Source organism: Peromyscus maniculatus, chromosome 1 (assembly GCF_049852395.1).
Source record: "Peromyscus maniculatus bairdii isolate BWxNUB_F1_BW_parent chromosome 1, HU_Pman_BW_mat_3.1, whole genome shotgun sequence".
Taxonomy (NCBI): domain Eukaryota; kingdom Metazoa; phylum Chordata; class Mammalia; order Rodentia; family Cricetidae; genus Peromyscus; species Peromyscus maniculatus.
This window is the reverse complement of record NC_134852.1, coordinates 165,072,349-165,094,239: the sequence shown is the minus strand read 5'-3', so window position 1 is coordinate 165,094,239 and position 21,891 is coordinate 165,072,349. Positions and strand designations below refer to the sequence as shown.

Below are 21,891 nucleotides of genomic sequence, written 5' to 3'. Positions count from 1 at the left end.
GCCTAGAAAACACCTAACTCCTCTACACACCACATAGCTACCTACAAAATGAAGACTGTAATGAGCCCTACTTGAGGTATTATTGGGAAAATAAAGTAGAATATCAAAGGCAAAAATGCTGATTGTTTAGCATGCTTTAGTGAGTACTACAATCATATTATCATTACTATGTGATAATAGCACCCAGGTCTTTAGTTCTGGGTAAGTTTAAGTATTGAAAATTCTCTTTCCAAATTTTCCATCCTGCCTTTGGGCCTGTGCATTCTCATGAATCTGTTTGTTTTTACACTAAGAGTACCAACGCTGGTCATGCAATCTCACATGAACCATCCTTTTCAAAAGTTTGATTACTGTAATATATAATTTTAGATAATGTGTTCCTCTTTTGGAATTTTTAGTTTTACTTTTCTCGGGATATCATCCCACAGTAAGAACACAGGCCCAGGAGCCCTAGTTTCTAGTTGATGGGCTTTGTTTATCTGATAGACATAGTGTTCTTATAGTCTAATGATACTTAAACTTTCGTGTTTGGCTGGGAATATTTGGAAGTATATCCACTCTGTTATTTCCTATCATTAATCTCTTGAGGCTTTGGCCACTTTAATTATGTACGTCTATCTTGAAAACATTTATTTTCAAATCATATGCCATATGATAACTGTTAGCATTTGGTATATTATCTACAAATGGAGAGAGAGAGAGAGAGAGAGAGAGAGAGAGAGAGAGAGAAAGTGTAAAATGGAATTGAAAGTATTATTTCTTACTGTGTTTGTAGGAAAAAATAATATCTAAGAAGTTTCAAGGTAATTGCAATTTTTGTAAACAGTTTGAAAAACATTAAAGTGTAACAGTTAAGATTCTATCCAGCACTAGAAAAAAATCATCCTGAGTGAGGTAACCCAAACCCAGAAAGACAGTCATGGTATGTACTCACTCATAGGTGGATTCTAGATATAAAATAAAGAACAATCAGACCACAACCCATAGAACCATAGAGGAGATATATATATATATATATATATATATATATATATATATATATATATATATCATGAAGGTCCCAAGGACAACTGTGGCTTATAATAAATTTCAGTTTTACTCAATTATTGAAAAAAATAGCCAAATAAATGGAAACACATGAACTATGAACCAAAGGCTGAGGGGCCCCCAGCTGGATCAGGCCCTCTGAATAGGTGAGACAGTTGATCGGCTTGATCAGTTTGGGAGGCAACTAGGCAGTGGGACCAAGTCCTGTGATCATTGCATGAGTTAGCTGTTTGAAACCTGGAGCTTATGCAGGGACACTTGGCTCAGTCTGGGAGGAAGGGACTGGACCTGCCTGGACGGAGTCTACCAGGTTAATCGCAGTCCTCGGGGGAGGACTTGTCCTGGAGGAGGTGGGAATGGGGGGTAGGCTGGGGGTAAGGGGAGGTGGTGGAGGGGGGAGAATAGGGGACCCCATGGCTGATATGTAGAACTGAATGGTATTGTAAAATTATATATATATGAAAACAAACAAACAAAAAAAAAAGAGGTTGAGACACTTTGCTCAGCCTTGGTGCAGGGAGGAAGGGACTGGACCTGCCCCAACTGAATCTACCAGGCTGTGCTGAATCCCCAGGGGAGACCTTGCCTTGGAGGAGGTGGGAATGGTGGGTGGATTAGGGGGGAAGGCTGGGGATGGGAGGAGGGAGAACACGGGAATCTGTGGTTGATATGTAAAATTAAATTAATTATAAAATAAAAATATTCATTAAAAAATCTAAACTAACTTATAAGACTAAAAAAAAAAGATTCTATCCAGCAATGAGCTTGACCTCATGGTATAGGGTGGAAATGTAAATGAGAGAATATGCATTGATATCTAGCCTGTCATCAGTGTGCAGAAAGATTATTTTATCTTCTGGGTTTGTGTCTTTTATGATTATTTTTAATCTCCAAGTAAATCAAACATACAGTGAACAAAATAAAGTTACATTATTAAATTACATTTTATATTTTTTCTGAGAAAAACTTATATGAATCATTAAATCTCCTGTACTATTTTGACAACTATTCCTAGACTCAGCATTTCAAAACTAGTTTTAGAAGAATAACCTTAGCCTTTAAACTATTTTAGCCCTCAAAACTATTTTTTAAACAACTGTTTTCAAGTAACTCATAGCTGGTATTCATAGGCCATTTCTTTTTCAGGAATTATACATCTCACTATGATGCTAATGAGATGTAGGTAGCCAGTTTTTGGTAGTGGATGTTTTACATCGAATGGTTACTCTAAAATCTTAAAAGTCCATTATTCAATACTTCACAAATCCTCTTCCAGGAGCTTGGTCATAGAAGGTGATCAATGTTTAATCTTTTCTAAAGGAAGAGAGGAAGAGAGAACCACTGCTTAGACCAAGGTCTGAATTCACCATGCATTACTTCTCTTCAAGGGTCACTTACCTCTTTATTAGAAAAACATACTACAGGCAAACCAGACAAGATTACTCCTCTCCCCCAGTTTACAGATTGTGTCTGTATATAAAAACAGAAGAAGGAAACACATGAAGAATTTGCCAGATAAGAGTCAATCAATGTAACTTTTATCTTTGAGTGTTTTTCTTCAACTTGTTGAAGTCCCATAGCTGATCTTCAGGTCAGGCAGAAGACCTGCATGTGTTAACAATGACTGCCATTCAGGAAATAAACAGCATCTAATGGATAATGGCAAGCAGTGTGCCACCCGGTGTGCCACATTGGGATTTGAGATACTAGTGCATAGAGATGTACAGAGGATTATAGACACTCAGAAAGCTCTGGAGAGTTCCCTGAGAGTGTATCTGAAGATCCTCATCCTGTCTTCTTAGGAGAAAAGCAATTAATGAACCTTGGGGAACAAACTAGTTTCTGTATCTTAGAAGTCAAATTTCCATTTTAGTGGATAAATGAAAACACAAAACTCGTTACTGAGTATTACTGAGGTACCATGCAATGTTTCTATATATAATGTCTACTGTAAAAGGTAAAGCTAGGCAAAGAATGCCTGTCCTCTCAAGCACCATTTCTCTGTGGTTAAAAACTTTCAAAATCCTTCCTTATAGAATTTTCATTTCTTCTACTATTTCCAAAAACATAATATTTTTTGTTATCAATAGTAACCCTTGTGTCCAGTAGCACATCTCAACTTCTTGTCTGTAGCCAAGTGTAACTTGTCATAATAGGTGATAATCCTTGATCATTCTTTTATATAACAACACTTATAGTACTCTACAGAATGTTGTGTGCCTCTTTTTACAAAAATGTCTGCTAATTTCTATTGACCAGACATTAATTTTTAAATTTTAACACATTTTGGTTTTTATTTATGTCTTTATTTACTCATCTATGATGTTTGTGTGTGGAACTCTAAGAATAACTTATAGAAGTCAGTTCTTTCCATCCTGCATGTGGGTCCCAGAATTTGAACAAAGACCCTCAGGTGTGGAAATGAGCTCCTTTACCAACTGAGGCATCTCACCAGTCTACATTCATTAATTATTTACTATTGAGTTTTGCAATTATTTTTCTCTAAAAATCAGAAATAGCTTTACAGATGCACAATTTCAGCTATTTTTCCTATTTTGTAGATTTTTCTTTTTATTCTGTTGACAATTTCTTTTTGCCAAGCAGAATCTTTCTACTTTAAGACAATCATATTTTTGTTTGTTTGTATTTGTTTGTGTTTTCTGTGAGGTTAAAAAAAAACACTTAATCCATTGCAGTGCAATGTCCTCAAGTGTCTCCCCTATAGTGTCCTCTAGTATTGTCATAGTTTTTGTCTTTCATTTAAGTCATTTATTTTGAAGATAGTCTTGTAGCTGGCAAGTTAAGGTGTGTGTAGTTTTCTATTTCATATGGATATCTTGCTCTCCCAATCTCATTTATTGAAAACAGACCCTTGTCGCAGTGTGTTCTCTTGGGAAATTTTCAAGCATCACGTGGCTATGGATATAAGGGTTTAATTCTAGAATCTACATTTTATTAATCTTTGGGACAGATCCCATTGGATCACTGTAAATACTTTTTCTAATGCACTTCTTATCTTAGTTTCTAAGTACCATGTTCAGGAATTTTCAGCTATACTCATGAAATATACTGAGCTTATGCTTCCCCATTCGTTGTACCCTGTCTTAGCTCACTTCTTGTTGCTGTAATAAAATGTTCTAACAAAAGCAACTTAAAGGTTAGGTCATTAATTAGGGCCACACTTCCAGGTTACAGTCCATCATTATAGGGAACTCAAGGCTGCAAAACCCTGAAGGAGCTTCTCACATTAATCGCAATCAAGAGAAGAAAACAATGAATTAATGCTGCATGCTAATGATCAGCTCACTTTTACTCTTACAAAATCCAGGACCCTCTGCCCAGAGAATGAAGTCACTACAGTGTCCAGGACTTCCAATAAATCAAGAAAATCCCCAACAGACATCACAGGTCAGTCAACTCTAGACAATCATTCACTGAGACTCTCTTCCCAAGTGGCTCTAGATTTTGTCATGTTGACAAAACTATTAAATTTTCTTATCTGACTTTGGTATCAAGATAAAGCTAGTTACATAGAATGTTTTTGACAGAATTTCTTCCCCATCTATAGTTCTTTAATAAAAAATTTCAGCATGTTAAAAATAGAAAAAAAGAAATTAATTAAAATATAATTGTAATAAACTCTCATTTTTCTTTCCTCTCTATGATCCCTCTGATATAACCCAACTCCAAATGGATCAAGCACCTTAACATAAAACCAGACACAGTGAAGTCAATAGATAAGAGACTAGGGTCATCAGCACAGAAAACATCTTCCTTAATAGTAATAACAATATTGCAGGCACTAAGATTGGCAATTAATAAACGGGACCTCATGTAATTGAAAAGGTTCTGCATGGCAAATGACACCATCTTACTGAAAAAGCAGGAGTCTGCAGAACAGGAAAATATTTTTACCCATCCCACATCTGCTAGAGGACTAATACCTAAAATTTATAAACAACTCAAGAACTAGATATCAAAAAACCAAATAACCCAACTAAAAAATGGAGTACAAATCTAAACAAAGAATTCTCAATAGAGGACATGCAAATGGCTGAGAAACAAAGAAACATTTAGCATCCTTTGTCATCAGGGAAATGCAAATCAATACTAATCTAAGATTTCATCTTACACCTGTCAGAATGGCTAAGATCAATATCACAAATGACAGATCATGCTGTTGAGAATGTGGAATTAGGGGGGAATTCACCCCTTGCTGATGGGAGTACAAAGTATAGCCACTATGGAAATCAGTTTGGCAGTTCTTCAGAAACATAGGAATTGATCTATCTAAGACCCAGCTGTATCATTCTTGGCAATACACCCAAAACATGCTTCATCCTACCACAAGGACACTTGTTCAACCATATTCATTGCTGCTCTATTAATAATAGCCAGAAAATATATGTCCCCCAACAGAAGAATGGGTAAAGAAAATGTGATACATTTACAAAATAGAGTATTACTCAGCTGTTAAAAAAAAAAGACATCATAAAATTTTCTGGCAAAAGGATTTAACCAGAAAAAAAAACATCTGGAGTGAGGTAACTAAGCACCAGAAAAATGTATATGGTATGTATTCATTCATAGGTGGATATTGGCCACTAAAAAATAATAACCAACCAATGAGTTTAGGAATGCAGAATAATACATGGGTTTCCCTGACAGACAGAAATTGAATAGATTTTTTGGATGGACAGATGACAGAGGAATAAGGAATAAAATGCAAAAACCAGGTAGGACAGGTGAGGGGAGATGGAGTTGAGGGAAAGATTGCAGGGAGGGACAGCTAGAATTGAGAGACATTTGAGGGGTGGTATGGAAAACTAGTGCAGTGGAAGCCTCCTAAAATATATGAAGGTAACTTTAATGAATTCCCCAAATAATGAGGGGAGACAGAGTCACAGCTTGCCATCTCTTGTCACCAAATGAAGCTTGGCTTGGCGGCAGGTCCGCTTTCCCGCAAGGGCGGCAGGCGGCGGCGGCGGCAGCGGCGGCACACGGCGGCCGGCGGCGATCGGCTTCTTAGTCCGAGCTGCTGGCGTCCTAGTCCGGGTAGCAACTTCTAGCCCGGGCCTAGGTCTGTGAGCAGCTTGCCTAAAGCCGGTGCTACAAACAACTCAGACCTGCGCGTAAAGCCAACGCACGTGGTCGGAGCTTAAGGAAGCCAGACCCAAGCCTTGACTCGGCACAAGAGGGAACACGTGGCTGCATTTAAGCTTTAGCCGGCTACGCTTTCTTGTGCGTTCTCTCTTTCCTCTCTCTCTCTCTCTCTCTCTCTCTCTCTCTCTCTCTCTCTCTCTCTCTTCTCTCTCTCTCTCTCTCTCTCTCTCTGGATTTACACCTGGGACACTAGGTGGCTGCTTTGAAAATCCCCTCGGATTTCTACTGTTCTACGCAGATTTGGTAAGTCATAATATATCAGATATTTTAAAGGAAACTATCTAAAAGAGAATTTTTTTCCACATTAAAAAACAAATGGGTTTTATGTGTACATTGGAAGAAAATTGGTTTTTGTTCGAAATTTTAGGCAGTCTGGCAATGGAACAACTATATAATATTAGTATTGGTGGAATTATGCACCTCATCACTATAATAATCCACATTTTAATATTTAAAAAGATAGTCAATTTAAGTGCCAGGATAACAGCGTTAGAAGAACTTGTTAAACCTGTAAAAATTCAGACAGAAGAAATTAACAGTGAAGTTGTTTCAAGTCGGGATCATAAGGTTGCAGAAAGAAAGCCTGTTTTCACACAGTCACCCTTAATTTATCCTGTAACAGTACAGCAGATGCCTGATCAAATGGCTACACAAAATACTTGGGCTCCAATTGAAATGTTGGATTTAAAAAGGTTTAAGGAGGCAATAGTATCTTATGGCATGCATTCCCCATATGTAAAGCAAATGTTAAACACTTGGTCAACATATAATAGGATAGTACCACAGGACTGGCGGGACCTCGCACAAGGTGTTCTGGAACCCAGCCAGAGACTTCAATTTCTGACTTGGTTTAAGGAGGAGGCTAAAAACATAGAAAAACAATGGAGGGATAAAGGAGTACAAGTTTGCCAGGATCAGCTTATGGGCGAAGGCCAATATGCTTCAGCACAAGCACAATGTTTATATGATGTCCAAACCCTAATTTTATGTCGAACGGCAGCCTTGAATGCATGGGACAAAGTTGAGGAACCAGGAAAAAAATCTGAGTCATTTACAAAGGTGAAGCAAGGCCCAAAAGAGTCTTTTACAGATTTTTTACAAAGACTGGCTTCAGCAGTAAAGAGAACGGTCTCGGATTCAGAAGCTGGTAAGGCAATAATTGAATCTTTGGCCTTTGAGAATGCGAATGCAGCATGCAAAAGAATAATCAGGCCATTAAGGGCAAGATCTGCACCTATGGAAGATTGGATTAGAGAAACAATTAATGTTGAAGCTGATGAGCATGATGATACATGGGTAGGAGAAGTAATTTCAAAAGGTTTGAGGAGTGTTAGATGTTTTGGATGTGGAAAGCAAGGACATTTGAAAAGGGACTGTAGACAGGTCATTTCCAGAAACAATGTTTCTTCAAGGAACAATGGCAACAGAATGCCCCTTCCTTCTGGAGTATGCAGAAGGTGTGGTAAGGGAAAACACTGGACCAACGAATGTAGATCAACAAAGGACAGACAGGGTAATCCTTTGCCTCAGTCTTCGGGAAACTCCCAGAGGGGCCTCAGGCAGGCCCCCAGTGCAAATCCAGTTCAAACCTTTCCGGCAGCCATAGAGGAAATGCCTGCTCTGGAGAGCGATTAAATAACCAAATGCCTATTGGAATAAATCATGCTGGTCAGAATGATGAAACAGAGAGAATAGAAAATTCAGGAGAAAACATAAAGAAAATTTTTTGGCAAACTTCTATTAATGAACAAAGACCAAAATTAACGATAAAAATAAATGGTGTTTTGTTGTCTGGTCTGGTAGACACAGGTGCGGACGTTACCATAATTGCACCAGAATTTTGGCATCCAACTTGGCCTCTTCAGGAGGTAAACGTTCAACTGTTAGGAATTGGGACATTATCTCAGGTGAAACAGAGTGCAAGATGGCTCGAATGTATAGGTCCAGAAGGACAGAGAGGAAAATTAAAACCATATGTGGCTAACATAACTATGAACCTGTGGGGTCGAGACTTGTTGCAACAATGGAATACTCAGATTAACATCCCTCCAATCTCAGAAACAAATCATAAACTAGCACATGTTACTGAGAGAAATATTAGAAGATATTGTTCTAATGAGTGGTCACCAGCCATCCATATTATACAAGAACAGGGCACAATAACTGATGATCTTCCAAAGACACCAACAGCTCTACCTTTAAAATGGTTAACAGACAAGCCTGTATGGGTCCAGCAATGGCCTTTAACAACAGAGAAACTCCAGGCTTTAGAAGAGCTGGTAGAAGAACAGTTAAATGCTCAGCATATTGAAGAATCAACCAGCCCTTGGAATTCTCCTGTATTTGTTATTAAAAAGAAATCTGGTAAATGGAGAATGGTAACAGACCTTAGGGCAATTAACAAAGTAATTCAGCCAATGGGTTCTCTACAATCTGGGATGCCTTTGCCTACTCTGTTACCAAAAGGATGGCCTCTCATAGTTATTGATTTAAAAGACTGTTTCTTTTCAATACCCTTACAAGAAAAAGACAGAGAAAGATTTGCTTTTACAGTGCCTACTTATAATAATTCTCAACCGGTTAAAAGATTTCAATGGAGGGTCCTCCCACAGGGAATGTTGAATAGCCCAACTCTGTGCCAATATTTTGTACAACAGCCATTGGAAGTGATACGTAAAAAATTTCCTAAATCTATAATTTATCATTATATGGACGATATTTTACTAGCTGACTCAAATGCAGATACTTTAGAAATAATGTTTGAAGAAGTAAAGAAAATTTTGCCTCGCTGGGGATTACAAATTGCTCCTGAAAAGATACAAAGAGGAGATTCTATTAATTATTTAGGATATAAAATAGAGCTACAAAAAATTAGACCCCAAAAGGTGCAAATTCGGAGAGATAGACTACAGACTCTTAATGACTTTCAAAGATTATTTGGAGATATTTCTCATCTACGAACTATTGTTGGGGTAAAAAATGATGAACTGACTAATTTGTTCAAAACCTTAGAAGGTGACAAGGACTTAAATAGTCCAAGAGAATTATCACCTGAAGCTGAGAAAGAATTAGCCTTGGTAGAAAAGAAAGTGCATGAAGGACACGTGAATCGTATTGATCCAAAGCTGGATTGCATTTTGATTATCTTACCTTCTAGGCGTTCTCCTACTGGAATATTAATGCAGAGGGAAGATATTATATTGGAATGGATATTTTTACCAAATAAACCAAATAAAAAATTAAAAACTTATGTGGAAAAAATCTCTGACTTGATTTACAAAGGAAAACTGAGACTTCGTCAATTAGCAGGCATAGACCCAGCAGAAATTGTCGTACCATTAACTAAGGAGGACATTGAAAAATTATGGACAGAAAGTGAACCTTGGCAAAGAGCTTGCAGTAATTTTTTGGGAGAAATTAACAGCAAATATCCCAAAAGCAATAGAATTGATCTTATAAAGAGAGCTGAATGGATCTTGCCTCGAATTGTACGGCAAAAACCCATATCTGGAGTTCGTACATTTTATACAGATGCCAACAAAGAAGGAAAGGCAGGTTACAAATCAGAAAATTTAAGTAAAGTGGTTCAAAGTCCGTATAATTCAGTTCAAAAATCAGAATTGTATGCTATTCTGTTGGTATTAATGGATTTTTCAGAACCTCTCAACATAGTAACTGACTCTCAGTATGCTGAAAGAGTGGTGTTACATATTGAGACTGCAGAATTTATCCCTGATGCTTCAGAATTAACTTCACTATTTATTCAATTACAAGATACAATCAGGAAAAGGAATCATCCTTTATATATAACTCACATTCGATCCCATACTGGTCTGCCCGGCCCTCTAGCACAAGGCAATGATGAAATTGATAAATTATTGATAGGAAATGTGCTGGAGGCCTCAGAATTTCATAAAAAACATCACGTTAATAGTAAAGGTTTAAAAAAGGATTTTTCCATAACCTGGCAACAAGCCAAAGAAATAGTAAAGAAATGTCCTACTTGTTCCTTCTACAATCAGACGCCATTACCAGCAGGATGTAACCCAAAGGGTACTCAGAGAAATGAAATCTGGCAGATGGACGTGTTTCACTTTGCAGAATTTGGAAAATTGAAATATGTACACCACACTATCGATACTTATTCAGGATTTCAATGGGCAACTGCTTTGAGTTCTGAAAAAGCTGATTCTGTAATCACTCATTTGCTAGAAGTTATGGCCATCATGGGTATACCTGCACAAATCAAAACTGACAATGCTCCATCATATGTCTCTGTTAAAATGAAACAGTTTTTTGCTTATTAAAATATAAAGCATATTACAGGCATACCACATAATCCTACAGGTCAAGCAGTTATAGAAAGATCAAACAGAACTCTAAAGGATATGCTAAATAAACAGAAATGGGTAACAAAAACCCCCAGAAATAGACTGCATAATGCTCTTCTAACTTTGAATTTTCTGAATGCCAATGAGAAAGGAACAACAGCTGCAGAGAGACATTGGATAATAGAAAAAACTACAGAATTAAATCAGCCTATATACTTTAAGGATGTGCTGACCTCAGAATGGAAACCAGGGTATGTATTACATTGGGGACGTGGTTTTGCTTTTGTTTCTACAGGAGAAGATAAGCTGTGGGTACCATCAAAATTGATAAAGGTTCGATTTGAACAAGAGAGACCTCTTAATTAGAGGAGGTGATAGTTCATCAACCAGCATGAACATCCAATTTAAACTAACTTGTATCAATAACACATGCCTTTTCATTTAATCAGATAATAACTTGTCAAAAGGAAACATCCCCAAAATTAGTCTTGGGGAAAGGTTTTTGTTTTTTTCTTTTAGGAGAATGAAGGTTAAGGAATCTGAAGAACACTGGACAAATGAGACAACTGAAGAAAAGGGACAAATCATCTATCCCAAGAAACAGAGTGAAACGGTGTATGGGTATATATTATCTAAAAAAATTTTATGTCTTCCTAAATGTTTGTTTCTGCTTTTCTCTAAAGATTTAACACTATTGGTCTTCTAACAGTCCCAGTTCAATTAAAATTTAAAGCTGACTTTGGAGTTGGAGAATGGCTCTCTCCTTCTTTAAAATCAAGCATGTTGTTAAAAGGAAAATGCAAACTCCCTGTATCATGCCAGAATAAGAGCCATTTCTGCTATGGTACAGGACAAAAGCAAAATTAATTAAGGGACTATTCTATTACTAATCTCAACTCTTTGATTCTATTCTGATTCTTTAAATTGTTCTCAAAGTATAAATTTTATATCAAAATTTACAAGATTAATATATATATATACATTTTAAACTTTGTTAAGATATGAATGGTCACATAGAGTACTAACTAATTCTAGAAAAAAGGCTAGCTGCATATATATGTTTTTGTGTTCGAGTCTCTTATCAGTTTTCTGCAGGAAATCATGGCCAGGCCTAACATCAACTGAAGTCTCCAGAAAGAAGATGGGGCCCCACAACAACAACAATTCCACGTGGACAATAATAATATCATTAAGCTGACAAACATCATCCACAGATCAGCTTTGAACTACAAGGTGCTCAGAGCAATTTTGAGATGACTAGCTGAGATGATCCAGTCTCAAAGACTACTTGAATAAGGACTTGAGATAAACCCTGAACTTTGGCATTATACACAGACTGGATAATGAAGGATATAGTTACCTCTCTTAGAATTTGACAATTAACCTAAAATTTTTCTTTCAGGATAAAGAAAACTTCGCCCATACCCAGCAGGAAGCAATTTTAAGAATACGACGCCCACATTCCCAAAGAGGTGGTGTGGGACGGGTGGTTTTTTGGTCTTTTTAATGGGTTTTGGGTCTGGGATAATTTTTAGTATTTAGGGGGGTTGGTTACAAGTTATTGTCAAGGGTTAGGAAAAAGGCTAAGCAAAGGAGATTAGATTTAAAGTTCTTGTTTAAAAAAAAAAAAGAGAAAGAAAGAAAAGAAAAAGACAATTACTAGTTTTAAATACTTTACATTGGATTGAATTGTTTTATATTGTACACAAATTTGAAACTGATATTGTTAGAAAATGCTATATGTATATTTCTAATTGTATTAATTCCATCCATTTAACAATGTAATGCAAATTTCTGATCCTTGAATGTTATTATTATCAACTATTAGGATATAAAGAAATGAAAGCTAGTAGTTAGACATTATCATAGAACTTGTAGTCATATTAGATATGTTTTAAAAATTGAGCAGAGATGTTTTAGACAGGTCATCTTCAAACCCTTCAGAGATCTACAGAATATGGCATTTAAAATGTTTTAATAACTTAGAAAATTTTTCTTTTTTGAGACATGTCGGCTCCTGGCAGTACCAATCTACTTTAGAGAAAATATGGGCATTGAAGAAACTGCATATGGAGTCAACTTTCATTCTGGCAAAAGTTAGCCACTGGACAACAAAGTATCCTCGAATCAACAGGACAAAATGGACAGACAGATCACGAAACAAGGGACTACTGATTCTTGCCAAAACAAGTGTGGTTATGGCTTTATCAAAAGGCATCTTCTGAGGCCAGGACAATATGGCCCCATCCCTGAAGTGGCCTTCGCATCCGGAAAAGGTACGGTGCCCTTTTCTTCGAAGGCAGCTTAACAGGCAGAGGGCTGATGGATTCTGTTGTACAATGGAACAGCAGCTGAAAGCTCATGCCTCTCAAAAGTAGACTGGCATTTAATAGAGGGATGTGGAGAAGAAGGGGATGCTGAGATGAAGCCATATATACACAGCCAAGAAGAATGGACAGCTGAATTAAAAAACTGTCAACAATTTCCAGAATTTAAAATCCTGAATCATGACAGGACACTAGTGGAATTCAGGTGTTTCTGGTACGTGGACTGCTCTCACCCAATGTGAGGTTGAACTGTTGACCTTGTGTACATCCTACTTCACAAATGAGTCTGTCAGATACACTAAGCCTATAGGCTGAAGATGATGCCCCAACACTGCGGAGAAACCTCAGGTGACTGCCCAGGCAGCTGGCTGTTTCTGTCAACTCACAAAATTTTTTTTGGAAGTTGCTTGCATGCACTTCCTGTTTTTATTTTTGTTAGCTAATATTATTCCCTTCTTGGGTCTCTGAGGGAGTTGAAGATTAGTTAGTTATGGTTGAAGATTAGTTAGTTATAGTTGAAAATTAATTAGGATAGAAAGTACATTAGATACATCTTGGATTTACCAAAATAGGATAGAAAATGGAATTATTTTCTCTGATTCGTCAAATACCTGTTTAGGTATTTATTACTTGTATATATTGTATATAGTTATTGTACTTTTGTATATAGTTATTCTTTTGTTAGTCATAACCTTTTGCTTTTTTTCTTTTTATTAAAATAGAAAAGGGGAAATGTGGTGGTAATCTAATTGTATTGAAATATTATTTTGATTTGTATTGAAATATTAATTTGATTGTATGTTAATAAATAAAGTTGTCTGGGGGTCAGAGCTATTAGAGCCATAGCAAGAGTGTGGCGGTGGTGGCACACGCCTTTAATCCCATAGATATCTGTGTGTTCAGGGTCAGAGCTATTAGAGCCATAGCAAGAGTGTGGCGGTGGTGGCACACGCCTTTAATCCCATAAGATCTCTGTGTGTTCAGGGATACAGCCAGCATTGGAGACATATGCCTTTAAGACCTAGGGGGCTGTACATTCAGACAGTGACGAGGCAGTCATGTGTTTGGGTTTACAACCAATGAGAAGGCAGAACAACATACTTTAAAAATACGAACGGACAGGAAGTAGGTCTCTTTTCGCGAAGCTGGGACAGCAGGAGGAAGGGTGAGATTTTAGCTCTGAGCTCTGACCTCTCGGCTTTCTCTTTTACATTGTTTCTGTGTTTCTTATTTAATAAGACGGTTGGTTACATCTACAAGTACCAGGACAAGTTTACACCCAATTGGGCTGTTGACCAAAGGGGTGCCATGAAAATTCCCAAACGACCCAGGCCATTGCAAAGACACTAGGTTGCTCTCCATAAACTGACAGCAAGGCCCCATTGCTGACGACAACACTCACACAATACACAGAAAATGGAGAGGTCAAACTGGTGCCTACATATAAACCTTCACCCCCATGTTTTAGTGTCTTTGCTACAGGAAGGTACTCAGAAGGCTACCAAAAGAGAAATGTAATCATGAGCCCAGCCATGAAACCTTTATTCTACTCTGCAGTCCTGCCTGTAAAATATTCTAGGACCATGGTGGAACAAAGCTTATGGGAGTAAGCAACCAATCTCTTATTTGACTTAAGGCTCACTTCACAAGATGGAACCCATATACGACCTGCTTGGCTTGTCAAGAACCAGAGACTATATAGTCCAGAAATCTAGAGTAAAGCCAAATACTACTGGTCTTTAAAACAAACAAAAAGTAGTGATAAAATGACTCCTAATGATATTCTGCCTTATTGAGCCACATCAGAGAAGCTTCCTCCTTCAGCAGTGGGAATAATTACAGAGACCCCACAGCCAGACATTAGGCAGAGAGACAGACCTTGGAACACACATCTCTCAATAAGATCCATCAAATCTCTTCCGTCAGAGCTCATGGAACCCTGTGAAAGAGGGGGCAAAAGTAGTGTAAGAGCCAGAGGGGATGGAGGACACTATGAGAACAAGGTCTTCTAAATCAACTGAGCAAAGCTCATATGAACTCACAGAGACTGGGGCAGCATGCACAGTGTCTACAGTTCTGCCCCAGGTCTCCGCTCGTATACTATAGCTTTTAGTCTAGTGTTTCTGTGGGACGTCTGTGTGAAAAAGTGGGTCTCTGAACTTTGCGCCTTTGCTTAGGCTTTATTCCTTCTGTTTGTTTGTCTTGTCCCACTTTGAAGTGTTGGTCTCTTTTTTAATCTTATATTTTATTTTGTTGCTTATTTTATAAGGCAATTCTTTATAGATTCTTTGGGAATTTCGTATCATGCACCTGAATCCCGCTCACCTCCCAGTTTCTCCATACCTGCACCTCACTGCTGTGGGATGGTCTGTATGTCAAATTGCTCTGATTGGTCAATAAATAAAACACTGATTGGCCAGTGGCCAGGCAGGAAGTAGGTGGGACAAGGAGAGAGGAGAATTCTGGGAAGCGGAAGGCTGAGGCAGAGAGACACTGCCAGCTGCCGCCATAACCAGCAGCATGTGAAGACACCGGTAAGCCACCAGCCACGTGGCAAGGTATAGATTTATGGAAATGGATTAATTTAAGCTATAAGAACAGTTAGCAAGAAGCCTGCCACGGCCATACAGTTTGTAAGCAATATAAGTCTCTGTGTTTACTTGGTTGGGTCTGAGCGGCTGTGGGACTGGCGGGTGACAAAGATTTGTCCTGACTGTGGGGAAGGCAGGAAAACTCTAGCTACACCTCACTCCTTCGGCATTCCCTCCCCAAAGAACACTGCCCCCATATTAATTCTTTTCGTTGTTTTATTATTAAGAGATTTTTCTATTCATTTTACATACCAACCACAGATTCCCCTCTCCTCCCTCCTCCTGTCCCCCAGCCTTCTCCCCCAACCCACCCCTCACCCCCACCTCCTCCAAGGCAAGGTCTCCCATGGAGAGTCAGCACACCTGCTACATTCTGTTGAGGCAGGTCCAGGTCTCTCCTCCCTGCACCAAGGCTGCACAAAGTGTCCCACCATAAACACTAGGCTCCAAAAAGCTGGCTCATGCACCAGGGACTGGTCACAACCCCACTTCCTGGGGGCCCCCTAAACAATTCAAACTAAACAACTGCCTTGCCTATGCAGGGGGCCTAGTCTAGTACCATGGGAGCTACTCATCTGTTGGTCCATAGTTCATGCATTTCCACTAGTCTGCCTGGTTGTCTCTGTACATTTTCCCATCATGATCTCAATGTCCCTTGCTCAAAAAACACACTTTGCTCTTCCATCTTTCTAACACCTCATCATTTATCCTAGTGGCATTGGGAATGGCGGTGTGACACATAGTATACCCTTTTGTCCAATCAGCTCCACCCCCAAAATGTTCATTGCAATGAATCATTGGTCTGGTTCAAGGGTCTAACACACCATCACCACTGGACCCTCACCAAAACTCCTCTTGCATATCCTGCTGTTTCCCATGGAATCCTGAAGATACTGTGGCTATTGTTCCCTGGACCAGTTCCTTCGAACACTTCAGTAGATTGTAGATGGGGAAGGTGCTGAAATGGACCAACCCAAGCCCCAAGATGTGTGTCTGGGTGGTAGCTGTTAAAATAAGGTTGTTTATATGCTTATATGAGTATTGGTAGGAGGTTATTTACTGAAGCATGAGCAACTTATGATTGAAAACATGATACCCCCTCCAACATCAGCTATCAACAGTCCTCAGGGATGGGTGGGGCCCCATGTGCCTTTCCTCTTTCCAGGATGAAATATTGAGGGGCTCAATCTTATGTAGACCTTGTGGGTATAACCACAACTGCAAAGAGTCCATGTGCCATGTCATGTCCAGAAGACACCGTTTCACAGAAGTCCTCTCAACCTCTGGCCCTTAACAGTCTTTCTGACCACTCTTCCACAATATTGCAGGATCCTTGGGATGGGGGCAGGTGGTATATAGATTGCCTGTTTAAGGATGAGCAGTCTATAGACAATAGGTTTTTTTAAAAGTCCGTGTATAGACTTACAAGAAATTTTGCAATCAATTCACTTAATTATAGAAGCCAAAAATACCCAGTATGTTTTCTGTGAAGGCTCAAAACCAGGAAGGCTGATGGGCTAATTAAAGTATAGTTTGTAGATGCAACTGTCTTATTAAAATAGAAACACAGAGCCAAATGCAGAGTTGAGAGCCCAAGAGGTCAGAGCAATAGCTAAGAGCTAAAATCCCTTTCTTACCCTTCACTGCTGCTGCTGTCTTTCCCCTCAGAAAGAGACCTACTTCCTGTGTCTTTTTATTGACTTTCTGTTCTGCCTTCTCATTGGTTGTAAACCCAATCACATGACCTCTTTGTCACTGCCTGTCTATACAGACCTCCAGGTCTTCTATGGTTGGTATTGAGATTAAAGGAGTGTGTCTCCATGCTGGCTGTATCCTTGAACACACCGAGATCCGCCTAGCTCTGCCTCCCAAGTGCTGGTATTAAAGGTGTGCACCACCACCGCCCGGCTTCTGCTATGGCTTGCTATTAGCTCTGACCCCCAGGCAACTTTATTTATTAACATACAAATAAAATCACATTTCAGTACAAATAAAATATCACCATAATAGTTCAAAGACCTGAGAAAGGGGAAGGGGAGTAAAGACCAAGGGCTTGAGATCCAGTAGCTCCAGTATCTAGATGTGACAGAAGATACATGTCTGTCTCAGACAAAGAAAGGAAAACAGGAAGAGGGAGAAAACTGCAATGAGGGAAGGAGAGAGAGAGAAAGATAGATGCAGGGAGGTAGAGAGAGGGGGAGTTCCTACTTCATTCTATCTAGGTGAGCCCTCTCAGTTTGGAGGATGGGCACCCACATTGATCAGAACAAATCTTCTTTGATGAGACAACAGCTTCCAGTAATTACTTTCAGAAATGTTATTATAAGCTCTCAGAAAGACATAGTTTGGGACATTTTTATTATTGATTTTTTTCCATTGATTTTTTTCATTCTGCTTTTTGTTTTTCCACTGACTATGTAACTTAAATTAGTCTCAAACTAAAAAAATCCATGCATATCACCCCCTTCATTGCTGAGAATCCATGGGTTTGCCACCAAATTTGACAAGAAGAGTTTTATTACTAAAGTATTACTTAATACAGTCAAACTAAACCATAAAACTACCACGTAAAAGCAAATTTCTTCCAAAAACTTAGCCACATTTGTGTTCATGTGTTCTCCCACATAAGGGACTTTCATGGACTCCGATGCATAGTCTGTATTGTGTTCTTATTGTACAAACATTTGCACTTTCACAAGTAGACATGAATTGATGAAAGATGAGCTAATCGATCCATATCTTATTTTACTTGATAAGAAAACCCCAGCACCATTAGCATTTTCATTAGGATATTATGACTCTGAATATCTCTGTTTTTCTGTAAGGTATCACTTCAGGAAACTGAATTCAGAGTTGGTTTTTGTAATGGAGGGCATAGCAAAGAAACCACCAAAATCACTGCTCCATGATTGGAGGGATGGTTTTATTGTAAATAAGAGGGAAAAAGCCAGAGGCATCTGGGAGGGTCCAGAGCACAGAGAATAAGAAGCAGACCAGACATGGCCAGGGCTATCTTCAAGAGAAGTGAGAATTGCAAAGGAGAGAATGGCAGCAATAGTAGGGATAAGGGACTACCTTTGTCTTATACAGAGAACCAACTTATATGTGGGAGGAGGGAAACTTGCTACTCATAGCAACCTGGGCTATCACAGTAGAGAAAGAGAAGTGAGAAGGGCCAGGATTCTAGACTGGACTTTGAAATGTACAACAGATCTGTGTGAATAGGACTGAAGGAGTCTGGAGGCCAGCATGGACTTTTGTATACAATCTGTATAGCCACAGAAAGTGGCCCTCTCGGCTAAGCAGTACCCCATTTTTTTGCAGGTTCCTGGCAAATGCTGACTTTGGGCTTTTATCTGTCTGAAAGAAATCCTTCTATAGTCCAGCTTGAGATGAGCCTACACTGTAATTTCTGGACATATGAACTGGCCCTTGGAGTTTGGGAAAATGGAATTTCCTTTCAACCTGAGGGTTTTCAAATGTGATTCAAGAGTAAAGTGATTTAGTGAGTAAAGTGCTGATTGCCAAAGCTACGAGCCTGAGTTTGAGCCTCAGAATCTATGTGGTAGAAAGAGAGAGAACTGCCTTACACAGGCTGTTCTCTCTCTCTCTCTCTCTCTCTCTCTCTCTCTCTCTCTCTCTCTCTCTCTCTCTCTCTCTTTCACACACACACACACACACACACAAAGACGAAGGGTTAATAGACAGACAGACAGAAAGATAGATAGATAGATAACAAATTAAATCTGATTCCATGAAAAAGATGTGAGAGAAATGAATCCAGGCATTGCACATCTCAAATGTATAAAATAAATATTGTAAATGTCATTTTGCCCTGAAAACAATCTTTTTGAATGCACTCTTGACTTCCTTGTTCCTCAGGCTGTAGACCAGAGGGTTCAACATGGGAATGACCATGGTATAGAACACAGACACAGTTTTGTCAGTGTCCATGGCATGACTGGAGCTAGGCTGCAAGTACATAAAAATTACAGTCGCATAGAAAATAAAAACAGCAGTGAAATGGGAGGCACAGGTGGAAATGGCCTTCTGATGTCCTGCAGCTGAGTGCATCTTTAGAATTGTGATAAAAATCATTAGGTAGGATATTAAGATGACTGTGAGTGCAAAAAAGATATTGAAACTAGCTACACAAACAAGAATCAGCTCGTTCACATGTCTATCAAAGCAAGAGAGTACCATGACTGCTGGAATATCACAGAAAAAATGATGGACCACATAGGGCTCACAGAAGGAGAGACTGAATGCATCTGCAGTGTAGATACAGGCATTCAGGAAGCCACAGGCATAGCAGCCTGCAATCATCCATGCACACATACCTGCAGTCATGGTTGTGGCATAGTGTAGGGGCCTACACACTGCTGCATATCGATCATATGCCATTGAGGCCAACAGGTAATTTTCCACAGTAGCAAAGCCTGTAACAAAGAACATCTGAGTAGCACAGTCATTGTGGGACATGGCTTTGTCTCCTACTAGAAACCCAGCCATAACTTTCGGAGTAACACCTGAAGAGTAACAGAAGTCCACCAGTGATAGATTACCAAGGAAAATATACATGGGAGTATGGAGCCGAGAGTCTAGGACAATCAGCAGGATCATCCCCAGGTTTCCCATCAGGGTGATGGTATAGATGAAGAGGAAGATGATAAAGAGGGGAAGCTCCAGTGCTGAGTCATCGGTGAGTCCCAGCAGGATGAACCATGTTGTTTCTGTCCTGTTCTCCATTAGGGTTAGCAGAGAATCAAAGAGTGCTCTGTGTCAAAGTGTCAAAAGTTACAAAAAGATTAAGAAGTTAAATTGAACTTCACATTATCAAGCAATATTTACTTTGATATTTTCTAGGAAAGCATGATCTTCAAAGAAATGATTGTGAATTATATTCAGGATTACAAGCTATCTGTGACATCTTTACCAATGTTCTGCCTAATTTCAATTTTATAGATTGTTAGGTGAAATGTAAACAGTTTGATAATCTAATCAAAATGATTTTTCTGGATGAATCTATCTTCTAATCCGTTTCTCTTTAGTTCAGTCAAACATATGTTTCTCATCTGCCAAGAACTGCCATAAAAAAAAAACTTTAGGATGTATTCATTGTTTCCTCTCAACAGAATTCTGTGTTCAATTGTCTGTTCTCATCTTATACAGTATGAGTGTGAAGCACAAAAGATAAGGTCACTTGTTCATGTTTACATAAGCCTAATTTGGTGATTTCTGTCCAGAATTCGAGGCAATCTTAAACCCATTCTGCGTCACTTCTAGTTCTAATAGTCTAATACACATTTAACTGAATTTGTGCCAATGTACAATTTCCACTTTGGTTCAGCCTCTGTTTAGAGTTTCATTATGAACTTGGGAAATTGCACAGGTAGCAGTTTTATCTTGTACACTAAGTATTTGTGGTTCATTAACAGAGCAGAAAACATACCTGGAAATGAAGCTACAAAAGTGCCATTAATAAACTAAGAAGCCTGAATTGCATTTTTTCTCTCCAATATACACTCATTTTATGCATCTTATCTTTAGGACACATTGACAATGTTGTGAGCTAAAGCATAAACTTTTGACTAGGCTGAAGATAATACAGGATGAATTCTGAAATTATCCTTGTACGTCTCTATGCATGGTGGATGTGGTGGGATAACTGACATGACGGAAATGTTCAGCCTCAGAGACATTCTTACTGAAGATCTGTCATCAGATACATATATAGAGCCCATGTTCCTGGAAAAGGTGCATGTAAGACAGACATTTACAATGTAAGAGTCACTGATCCTGACAGAAATTCCCTGAATATCTTATTCTCATCTGCAAAGTGAAGACAGTAATGAGACCTGCTTAGAGATGTTACTCTGAGAATTTAAGCAGAAAATATGCTAAAGGCAGTAGATATGTGCTCAGCACAGGCAGGTAAGTTTTGTTTATCATGTTACTGTTATGCTTTCATAGCATTGTATATATTAGTTTGATCAAAGTGGATGTTGACACACAGGCTTTGATTGTCTGCAAAGATTTGCCATTTTAAAATTTCTCTTTTCAATCTGAAAATATTTGGGGGAAGAGAAGGGAATAATATGATCGAAATATATTTAAATATTAAAATTATTCTAAATAATAAAAAATAAAAAGAAATTTCTATCTCCAAATTGTTTCTGGGCTATATTACAGCCACTGGGATTTTCTAAGCTTTCCAGTGTCGTCAGTCTGTCCTTATTCCACAAATGTGATTGGTGATTTCATAATTCTAGATGAGTCTGTATTTTACCTTTGATATAAAGAATTAACTTTTGATAATCATCCAATATCTCATCAATGGCAAACCTTAGCCAAAGCAGAGTTCATAAATTAAAGTGTTCCTGAATTATGGGATGTCTTTAGCTCACAGATTTATTTTGATGGCAGTTACCA

General features: G+C 38.6%; 1 protein-coding gene across 1 annotated transcript; it reads right to left on the bottom strand.

Annotated features, from left to right (window-relative positions):
• Positions 1 to 19,284: 19,284 nt before the first annotated feature.
• On the bottom strand, positions 19,285 to 20,211 carry LOC102928379 (olfactory receptor 5B3-like). The gene has a single exon (XM_006995038.2). The coding sequence runs from the start codon at positions 20,206 to 20,208 to the stop codon at positions 19,285 to 19,287; it is 924 nt and encodes a 307-aa protein (XP_006995100.1). The 5' UTR covers positions 20,209 to 20,211.
• Positions 20,212 to 21,891: the final 1,680 nt, after the last annotated feature.